The sequence below is a fragment of the Gobio gobio genome (genome assembly GCF_949357685.1).
Source record: "Gobio gobio genome assembly, chromosome: 15".
Lineage (NCBI taxonomy): Eukaryota > Metazoa > Chordata > Actinopteri > Cypriniformes > Gobionidae > Gobio > Gobio gobio.
Genome location: NC_137108.1, coordinates 1,077,804 through 1,089,301, shown reverse-complemented (window position 1 = coordinate 1,089,301; position 11,498 = coordinate 1,077,804). Strand labels below are relative to the sequence as shown.

Sequence of the window (11,498 nt, the reverse complement as noted above, 5' to 3'; positions counted from 1 at the left end):
AGAGGATGAGGAGAGGAGAGGAGAGGATGAGGATGAGGATGAGGAGAGGAGAGGATGAGGAGAGGATGAGGAGAGGAGAGGATGAGGGAGAGGAGAGGAGAGGATGAGGATGAGGATGAGGATGAGGAGAGGAGAGGAGAGGAGAGGAGAGGAGAGGAGAGGAGAGGAGAGGAGAGGAGAGGAGAGGAGAGGAGAGGAGAGGAGAGGAGAGGAGAGGATGAGGATGAGGATGAGGAGAGGAGAGGATGAGGAGAGGATGAGGATGAGGAGAGGATGAGGAGAGGATGAGGATGAGGAGAGGAGAGGAGAGGAGAGGAGAGGAGAGGAGAGGAGAGGAGAGGATGAGGAGAGGAGAGGATGAGGATGAGGAGAGGATGAGGAGAGGATGAGGAGAGGATGAGGAGAGGATGAGGAGAGGATGAGGAGAGATGAGGAGAGGATGAGGAGAGGATGAGGATGAGGAGAGGAGAGGAGAGGAGAGGAGAGGAGAGGATGAGGAGAGGAGAGGAGAGGATGAGGATGAGGATGAGGAGAGGAGAGGAGAGGAGAGGAGAGGAGAGGAGAGGAGAGGAGAGGAGAGGAGAGGAGAGGAGAGGATGAGGATGAGGAGAGGATGAGGAGAGGATGAGGAGAGGATGAGGAGAGGATGAGGAGAGGATGAGGATGAGGAGAGGATGAGGAGAGGATGAGGAGAGGATGAGGAGAGGATGAGGAGAGATGAGGAGAGGATGAGGAGAGGATGAGGATGAGGAGAGGAGAGGAGAGGAGAGGAGAGGAGAGGATGAGGAGAGGAGAGGAGAGGAGAGGATGAGGATGAGGATGAGATGAGGATGAGGAGAGGAGAGGAGAGGAGAGGAGAGGAGAGGAGAGGAGAGGAGAGGAGAGGAGAGGAGAGGAGAGGAGAGGAGAGGAGAGGAGAGGAGAGGAGAGGAGAGGAGAGGAGAGGAGAGGAGATCAATATATTTATTTTTATTTATAAAATATAAAACATAAATACTATATTACATTTAAAGTGTTTTTTATCACTCATAAGACTTTTTACTTCTTATCAATTATAAGAGATGAACCAGTCAAACAATCTGTTCCCTGAGTCCACGGCTTTTGTTGGTATTGTGAGTGTACACAAATAAAAGTAGACAGTTTATCATAATTATGTATGATTGGATTAAGGAGTGAGAGTTGTTTCCGCTGTCATAAAGGAAAAAATGCGCCGGCGCTTTTGTCGGACAGAGGGTTAAAGAAAACGTAGCCTATTTAGTTTCATAGTTAGGCTATGTTTAAATATTAGCTTATAACATTATTTTTTAATTAAGTCATTGTTGTATATTTAATAAATAAGAAGCAAACCAAGATCGTCGGGAATGGATTGACGTGCGTAACGTTTTCCTGTGCTCCGAAACTTTTTACAATGCAACAAAATATTTAAAGAACATCAAGCTATTCAAATCTCTATTATGTAAGCACAGATAATATAACAGTATATTAGTCAGTCATTTTAATTATAGGTTAAACAGTGATATGATAACATTTTAAATTTAAGGCCCACCCACAATTGGTCTGGCTCTGGCTTTGGAATCCTGGCGCCATGCCTGACATCCTGGATAGCAAAACATGGGATTTCCAAATCCAGATCATTCTGATACAGATTAAACTTTTTAAACAACTGCCCCTGATGATTTGAGCCAGATCAAAACCAGGACTGGATTTGAACAACCCATTTTCAAGATCTGATCCAATCCGATAGCCGAAATCTGACACCTGGTCCTCAAATATTCAATTGCTATTAGTGAATAAAAATATATATATTTAGAAAACCCTGTAATCCCAAATGACTAGAAAACTCATAACATTATTTAAACATCTAGAAATATAATTTTGTAATGTAACTCATTATAATGCTATATTGTTTTAATATATTGCCTCTTGTTTCTGTAAATTAAGTTTTTAACTATCCTAGTATGACACTGAGACGCATCGGAGAGGAAGCGTGAGAAGCGCTGATGTAAAGTCCAGCGGGTTCTACAGGTTTATAGGAGTGTGGGAAAGATGCGTACAGTAACACACAGTGGAGGAGATGAGCATCTGATCATATTCAGTGATGTGTGAACCCTCTAGTGTATTATCCCACAGCTGGGAATCAGCTGTGACAGAGATGGAGAAGTTTCAGCAACAGTGATTTACATTGATAATTGTTCACAGCATCATCAGATAAGCATGTTATGCCATTGCATGTGATATAAAGTGTTAAATGACATTTACAGCGGGGAGAACAAGTATTTGATACACTGCCGATTTTGCAGGTTTGCCACTTACAAAGCATGTCTGTAATTTTTATCATAGGTTCACTTCAACTGTGAGAGACGGAATCTAAAACAAAAATCCAGAAAATCACATTGTATGATTTTTAAATAATTAATTTGCATTTTATTGCATGACACCTACCTACCTACATGAAGCCCTCCTGTTCTCCACTCATTACCTGTATAAAAGACACCTGTCCACACACTCAATCAAACAGACACCAACCTCTCCACAATGGCCAAGACCAGAGAGCTGTGGAAGGACATCAGGGGTAAAACTCGCCATGTTTGGAGGAAGAAGAAGGACGAGTACAACCCCAAGAACATCATCCCAACCGTGCAGCATGGAGGTGGGAACATCCTTCTTTGGGGATGCTCTTCTGAAAAGGGGACAGGACGACTGCACCGTATTGAGGGATGGGGCCATGTATCGCCAGATCTTCCCTCAGTAAGAGCATTGAGGATGGGTCGTGGCTGGGTCTTTCAGCATGACAACGACCCCAAACACACAGCCAGGGCAACTAAGGAGCATTTCAAGCTCCTGGAGTGGCCTAGCCAGTGTCCAGACCTGAACCCCATAGAACATCTGTGGAGGAGCTGAAAGTCTGCATTGCCCAGAGTCAGCCCCGAAACCTGAAGGATCTGGAGAAGGTCTGTATGGAGGAGTGGGCCAAAATCCCTGCTGCAGTGTGTGAGAGTGTGTGTGTGTGTGTAATGGTGCGGTCACACCGGACGCGATTCGCGCGAGTGATTTACATGTTAAGTCAATGCAGAGACGCGAAATGGCATTCTGCTGCGAGATTCGCGCGAATCGCTCAAGTTGAAAAATCTGAACTTTGGTGGATATTTCGCGCCGCGTTAACCAATCAGGTGCTTGCTCTAGAAGTGACAACAATGAGGAGAAAATCTGTATATTAATATCTGGTTCAGACAATATGATTATCACTGTGATAACATTAAATGACATGAAACACAACACAGTCTCTTTTTGTTAAATGCAAGTCTATGTATGATCAATAATACAAAAGTATAAGTAATGGATAACAAGCTATATATGAAATAAAGCAAACAATTCAGTCAAACATTCAAAGTCAGTGCTAGTCGACTAACGTTACAACTGCAACGTACAGTTATAGCCTAAAAATATAAAGTAATGAAACTTCTCTTTGCCCTCAGCCTAAACGATTTGCCAGGGAACAAATTATAGATCCATGAGAGCAAAGATCGGCCGTTACAAGACGAATTATAGCTGGAGACGCCACAGAGACATCAGAGCCAGCGGCAGAAGAACTGGCTGAGGAAAGGCTGATCTCACCGGGTTAATGAGCGCCGCTGATCCACTGGAGCTCACACACACACACACACACACCACATCACATGTTCAAATAGGCACTCTTTATATAAATAAACCACTGATTTGAGCTTTAAACAACTACATTATCGACTGAAAAAGTCTTATGTCTATGTTTTGTCACACATTAACAGTAGATTTTAACAAAAAAAAAACGTGTAAACACAGCCCATGTCAGCCATTTCACAACGAGACGAGCCGCTGGCAGAAGCCCCGCCCATGAGGAGAATCACGTCTGATGTGCAGTGAATGTCACGCGCAATTGAAGCGAGTAAACTCAGAATATTCAAGCGTCTGGTGTGAACGCCACATTAGAGAGTGTGTACAAACCAGGTCAAGAAACGTATGATCTCTGTAACTGCAAACAAAGGTTTCTGCACCAAATATTAAGTTCTGCTTTTCTGATGTATCAAATACTTATGTCCTGCAATAAAATGCTAATTAATTATTTAAAAATCATACAATGTGATTTTCTGGATTTTTGTTTTAGATTCCGTCACTCACAGTTGAAGTGAACCTATGATAAAGATGACTGACTCTACATGCTTTGTAAGTGGGTAAACCTGCAAAATCAGCAGTGTATCAAATACTTGTTCTCCCCACTGTATCAGTGTGAGATGATGATGATGATGATGATGATGATGATGATGATGAAGTGCAGTCTTGCCTTATCGTTGACCTCATGCTCCCGCAGGTGTCTCTGAAGTTGACTCTCGCTGGGAAAACTCTGGGAGCAAACGTTGCATTTGTTCTCCGCCTGCTTCTGTCCCTCTGAACCGGCGTCCTGACCTCCATCTGCAGGACAACAGGCGGTAAACGACAAGTGATGGAAGAACAGAAAGAGTCCCTGCTTTCACTGAAATCACGGAGGGTTGAATCAGCGCAGTTATAAATATGATTTAAGATCAAATAGTTACGATAATTAAATCCGACATGATCCCAGAAAACACCTTTGAAGAGCTTCTTAATATCAGGGAATGTTATTAATACACACCCATATCAGTCATCCTCACCATGCAGAAGCTGCAGAATGTTCATAATTAATAACAGAATAAAAGTAGTTTGTTGTTTTTTCATTGCATAAGCTCTGAATAAGGTCTTTCACATTACAGATGTTTACAGTCCACAACACAAAATATTAACTGAATTTATAAAAATTACCCTTTTGAAAAGATTACGTACTCAACATGATGATGGCGTGACTTTACAAAAATATCTTTTCATTTTTCTGATTGGTTATGGCAGCATTTTGGGCGGGACCTTGAGGACTGATTGGTTATGGCAACATTTTGGGCGGGACCTTGAGGTCTGATTGGTTATGGCAACATTTTGGGCGGGACCTTGAGGTCTGATTGGTTATGGCAACATTTTGGGCGGGACCTTGAGGACTGATTGGTTATGGCAACATTTTGGGCGGGACCTTGAGGTCTGATTGGTTATGGCAACATTTTGGGCGGGACCTTGAGAACTGATTGGTTATGGCAACATTTTGGGCGGGACCTTGAGGACTGATTGGTTATGGCAACATTTTGGGCGGGACCTTGAGAACTGATTGGTTATGGCAACATTTTGGGCGGGACCTTGAGGACTGATTGGTTATGGCAACATTTTGGGCGGGACCTTGAGGACTGATTGGTTATGGCAACATTTTGGGCGGGACCTTGAGGACTGATTGGTTATGGCAACATTTTGGGCGGGACCTTGAGGACTGATTGGTTATGGCAACATTTTGGGCGGGACCTTGAGGACTGATTGGTTATGGCAACATTTTGGGCGGGACCTTGAGGACTGATTGGTTATGGCAACATTTTGGGCGGGACCTTGAGGACTGATTGGTTATGGCAGCATTTTGGGCGGGACCTTGAGAACTGATTGGATACGGCAGCATTTTGGGCGGGACCTTGAGGACTGATTGGATACGGCAGCATTTTGGGCGGGACCTTGAGGACTGATTGGTTATGGCAACATTTTGGGCGGGACCTTGAGGACTGATTGGATACGGCAGCATTTTGGGCGGGACCTTGAGGACTGATTGGTTATGGCAACATTTTGGGCGGGACCTTGAGGACTGATTGGTTATGGCAGCTTTTTGGGCGGGACCTTGAGGACTGATTGGTTATGGCAGCATTTTGGGCGGGACCTTGAGGACTGATTGGTTATGGCAACATTTTGGGCGGGACCTTGAGGACTGATTGGTTATGGCAACATTTTGGGCGGGACCTTGAGGACTGATTGGATACGGCAGCATTTTGGGCGGGACCTTGAGGACTGATTGGATACAGCAGCATTTTGGGCGGGACCTTGCGGACTGATTGGATATGGCAGCATTTTGGGCGGGACCTTGAGGACTGATTGGATACGGCAACATTTTGGGCGGGACCTTGAGGACTGATTGGATACGGCAGCATTTTGGGCGGGACCTTGAGGACTGATTGGTTATGGCAACATTTTGGGCGGGACCTTGCGGACTGATTGGATACGGCAGCATTTTGGGCGGGACCTTGAGGACTGATTGGTTATGGCAGCATTTTGGGCGGGACCCTGAGGACTGATTGGATACGGCAACATTTTGGGCGGGACCTTGAGGACTGATTGGATACGGCAGCATTTTGGGCGGGACCTTGAGGACTGATTGGTTATGGCAGCATTTTGGGCGGGACCTTGCGGACTGATTGGTTATGGCAGCATTTTGGGCGGGACCTTGAGGACTGATTGGTTATGGCAGCATTTTGGGCGGGACCTTGAGGACTGATTGGATACGGCAGCATTTTGGGCGGGACCTTGAGGACTGATTGGTTATGGCAGCATTTTGGGCGGGACCTTGAGGACTGATTGGATACGGCAGCATTTTGGGCGGGACCTTGAGGACTGATTGGTTATGGCAGCATTTTGGGCGGGACCTTGAGGACTGATTGGTTATGGCAGCATTTTGGGCGGGACCTTGAGGACTGATTGGTTATGGCAGCATTTTGGGCGGGACCTTGAGGACTGATTGGATACGGCAACATTTTGGGCGGGACCTTGAGGACTGATTGGTTATGGCAGCATTTTGGGCGGGACCTTGAGGACTGATTGGTTATGGCAACATTTTGGGCGGGACCTTGAGGACTGATTGGTTATGGCAACATTTTGGGCGGGACCTTGAGGACTGATTGGTTATGGCAACATTTTGGGCGGGACCTTGAGGACTGATTGGATACGGCAACATTTTGGGCGGGACCTTGAGGACTGATTGGTTATGGCAACATTTTGGGCGGGACCTTGCGGACTGATTGGATACGGCAGCATTTTGGGCGGGACCTTGAGGACTGATTGGATACGGCAACATTTTGGGCGGGACCTTGAGGACTGATTGGATACGGCAGCATTTTGGGCGGGACCTTGAGGACTGATTGGTTATGGCAACATTTTGGGCGGGACCTTGCGGACTGATTGGATACGGCAGCATTTTGGGCGGGACCTTGAGGACTGATTGGATATGGCAGCATTTTGGGCGGGACCTTGAGGACTGATTGGTTATGGCAGCATTTTGGGCGGGACCTTGAGGACTGATTGGTTATGGCAGCATTTTGGGCGGGACCTTGAGGACTGATTGGTTATGGCAGCATTTTGGGCGGGACCTTGAGGACTGATTGGTTATGGCAACATTTTGGGCGGGACCTTGAGGACTGATTGGTTATGGCAACATTTTGGGCGGGACCTTGAGGACTGATTGGATACGGCAGCATTTTGGGCGGGACCTTGAGGACTGATTGGATACGGCAGCATTTTGGGCGGGACCTTGAGGACTGATTGGTTATGGCAACATTTTGGGCGGGACCTTGAGGACTGATTGGTTATGGCAACATTTTGGGCGGGACCTTGAGGACTGATTGGTTATGGCAACATTTTGGGCGGGACCTTGATGTCTGATTGGTTATGGCAACATTTTGGGCGGGACCTTGAGGACTGATTGGATACGGCAGCATTTTGGGCGGGACCTTGAGGACTGATTGGTTATGGCAGCATTTTGGGCGGGACCTTGAGGACTGATTGGATATGGCAGCATTTTGGGCGGGACCTTGAGGACTGATTGGTTATGGCAACATTTTGGGCGGGACCTTGATGTCTGATTGGTTATGGCAACATTTTGGGCGGGACCTTGAGGACTGATTGGATACGGCAGCATTTTGGGCGGGACCTTGAGGACTGATTGGTTATGGCAACATTTTGGGCGGGACCTTGAGGACTGATTGGTTAGAGTTAGGAAAGTATGGCATTCAGACTCCAGAGCTGAAGTGAATAGTTCTCCCTTCTGAATGGCATACTGTCCAAAAACACACAGTGATGGCTGGAATTACTTTTATAATGAAAATACAGTTAAGTACAAGATGTGCAGCGCCAACATAACATAATAACGAGAACACTTTTGTAAAGATGGCTGTGAATTCTTTGTACTTTAGTTTCAAGTGGCAGTGGCTCAGTGGCTTTTGGGCCTTTAATTTTTTAGGCTACGTGTTTACAAACTCAGAACATAATCTAGTCATATGCTCCACACCAACAGGAAGTCAACCATTTTGGGTTTTGTGAGAAGAGCATGCGGTGAACTTTTACTCCTCCAAGGGGATTCATATGATTGCTACCAATCTTGTGCCAAGATTGATTTTTGGTATCTCATGATTTCGCCATGGTCAACATTTTGGGCGGAACCTTGAGGACTGATTGGTTATGGCAACATTTTGGGCGGGACCTTGAGGTCTGATTGGATATGGCAGCGTTTTGGGCGGGACCTTGAGGACATTTTTGGCGGGACAATAGAAAAAGAGAAAAAGTGAAGCATCATATCTTCTACATGGGTCAGTGACATGACATGCATATTTATGAGTCCAAGTACTTTATTTCCTTTTAAAATAATTAGATTAATTCATGACATGTATCACTTTATTCTATAGAATCTATTTAGTTTTAATAAATTTTTAGTACATTTAAACAATACATTTTATGTTTTATCTTAAACCCCCAAAATGTCAGGTGGTACAACGGTCCGAACAAATGAACAGACCAAGAAAACTAGAACTATTTAAAATGGTGTCTTATAAATAAAAAAATTAAATATCAGTAGTTGTAAAGCTGTTGAAGCTTTACTTGTCAATGACCCATATGCATTGAGTAATTTAGATTAAACTTCAATTTTTGTTTTTTCATTATTTGATTTACTAATGCCCTTCAGAAGGGACATATCTCACACGTTTACCAGAGTCGCCAACTTTGGGCTTGTTTTTCCAAGAAATCGCTTATAGTTTCGGTCAGGTTAACTTTTATTGGGTTATTTCCAGTTGTGTAATTGGGCTTGAAGTGGTTGGCACCTAGGACGAAGCGTATAAGTGCTTTATTGTTATTTAGAGTGATGTCTGTCAAAGCTTTGCTTATCTGTGCACCTAAAGTAATTTAATACAGCATCTTTACAAGCGCTGTCTTACATAATAACATTCATAGCCATCAATTCACACATAATATATTTAGACAGGCAGGGGAAATAAAGTGCTTGGAGTTTAACGGTCTTATGGGTTTTGCGGACAATAAAATAATTTTAATGCAGTGCATTTAGCCTATGCCGTGAAGAGATGTTCATGTGGTCTTTGAAGGTCCTGGAGGACTTGTTTTTTGAATGGGAACAATCAATGTTTTGGGCAGAACATAATAGAAACCTGGACCAAACTCCCTTAAAAGTGTTCCCTGTGCAGACACCACTCAAAACCAGTCTTAACTAGCTGTGGAAAACATGCTACTATTACATTTACTTAATATTAATGACAGCTGCTGGTTACCTCAACTACTTAAAATGCCACAGGTAAAATACGTGTGTTTACTAGTACCATAGAAACCCTGATATAATCACTTAAAGTAGTTATGGATGACGTTCCTCTTTTTATGAACGGTTTGGTCACCTGTCAGCTAGTAAAGTCAGCAAGTAAACATAACACTGGTCCCTCTTCTTTAAATCAATAAAACACACAGTGTAAACACCATCACCGCCTCTGTACATTATCCCCGTGTAAACACAGCTTATATAAGTGCTCAACAAGTTCAGCCCTCCTCACTAATGTACGGAAGCGTTAGCTAACATTAGCAGCGATAATTAGCGGAGTAAGTTAGCTCAAAGGCGTTTTAGTGAAAATGTGTGTGTGTGTTTCGCTGGAGGAGACGAGTGTAATCTGAAGTGTGTGAGCGAACATTCTCAATCTGCAGCACACGAGCGTCTTATTAATATCATTCCGCCGCAATCACTCCCGCAGCAGCACAAAAACACAACACACACACAGCAATACTATATCCGGGGACTATATACACGCGCTTCAAAGGGCTTTCTCTAAACTTCTGCCCCATTTTAGGCATGCACTACACACTTAAGCAAACTGTTTATGGTGTGAGGTTTTTATTCGTGAGACTGCGGTTGACTTTACCGGTTTCGCTGTCATCTTTAATCCTGTGTTTTCGCGGCCGGCCCCGCGGCATAGTTCCAGTTTATAGCGCGGGTGTAGTGTGAGCGATTCGGATTTCAAAATGGCGGCGGAGTGGAGCGAGCCGAGGCAGGAGCAGCGGCGCCATATCACACCGCGACACCTAGCGCTCACTCGGCGACTCACACACGGCTCTGTTGGCAAATATAACGGACAATAATACATTATTGGTCCTTTCTCTCACTGTATGTAATTTAATAAACAGACAAGTGAGGAAAAATGGCCTCGATTTCTTGACATGAAATAGATGTAATTTTTATTGGGGGGTAACGCATACAAGTAACTTGAGTTACATAATCAGATTACTTTCAAGTAACTAGTAAAGTAATGCATTACTTTTAAATGTACTACAAATATCTGTGTTACTTTTGCACATTTATTTAACTATCCTGTCCCCATGTTGAGAGAAATCGAGAGTAAGTGCAGACATTGTGTAAACATATTGTAGTTCTAGACTAAATGTGAGCATTTACTCATCTCACTTGCACAATAAAGATTCAGTACTCCTCAAAATGAATGAAACCAGTCAAATGCAAAATCAGAATACTATGAAAACCTCCAATAATCAAATATTTTTATGCATTTAATCTTCCTTTGTTGACCAATGTCTTGCTGCCGACTTTCAGTGATTCAGTTAAACCATGAGCAAAAATGACTTTAGATGTTTTGTTTTTATTGGTACTGTTTTCTCCGGCAGGTGAGAGGTTTGTTTGACGTCTGACGCCTTACGGGAAAGCTTCTTGAGATTTTTTTATTGACAAAATCTTTACGTTGAGACCTAACTCATACCCTCTTCATACTGACCCCTCTATCCGATGCTCTATTCTGCTTTCTGGGATGCTTTCAAACCTATTTCTTTGCAATTACTTAAAGACATTATAGTCAACATTAAACCATCGTTCTGCTCTCTTGACATCATTCCCCCCAAGTTTTTAAAGTTAATTGTTGACTCTGTTGGGCCAGGATTGGTGTCTCTTGTCAATAAGTGTCTCTGTCCCTGCTGCTCTTAAGATGGCCACTGTTTCTCAGTTAATCAAGAAGCCTTCACTTGATCCGTCTGCTTTAAACTACTTCCGCCCTATTTCTGCATTACCTTTCATCTCAAAGGTATTGGAAAAAATTGTGCTTGATCAACTTCAGTTTTTTCTTAATTGCAATCTCTGAAACATTTCAGTCGGGTTTTAAGTCTGCCCACAGCACTGAATCTGCCCTTCTGAGAGTGTTAAATGACATTTATAAATCTACAGACACCGGTGACTCTGTGGTTCTTGTGCTTTAGATCTATCAGCAGCTTTTGACACTGTCGAACACTCCATCCTGTTATCTAGATTAGAGTCTTACGTGGGG

At 43.9% G+C, this 11,498-nt stretch overlaps 1 protein-coding gene across 1 annotated transcript in view; it reads right to left on the bottom strand.

Moving 5' to 3' along the window:
* Window positions 1–4,658, bottom strand: part of znf236 (zinc finger protein 236) — a gene marked incomplete at its 5' end in the record, with an annotated part of 53,820 nt that extends 49,162 nt beyond the window's left edge. The window contains 2 exons of the mRNA XM_079837069.1: window positions 4,319–4,446; window positions 4,646–4,658. Of these exons, the coding sequence (XP_079693195.1) occupies window positions 4,319–4,446; window positions 4,646–4,658 (141 nt within the window). The remainder of the gene's footprint in view (window positions 1–4,318; window positions 4,447–4,645) is intronic.
* Window positions 4,659–11,498: the final 6,840 nt, after the last annotated feature.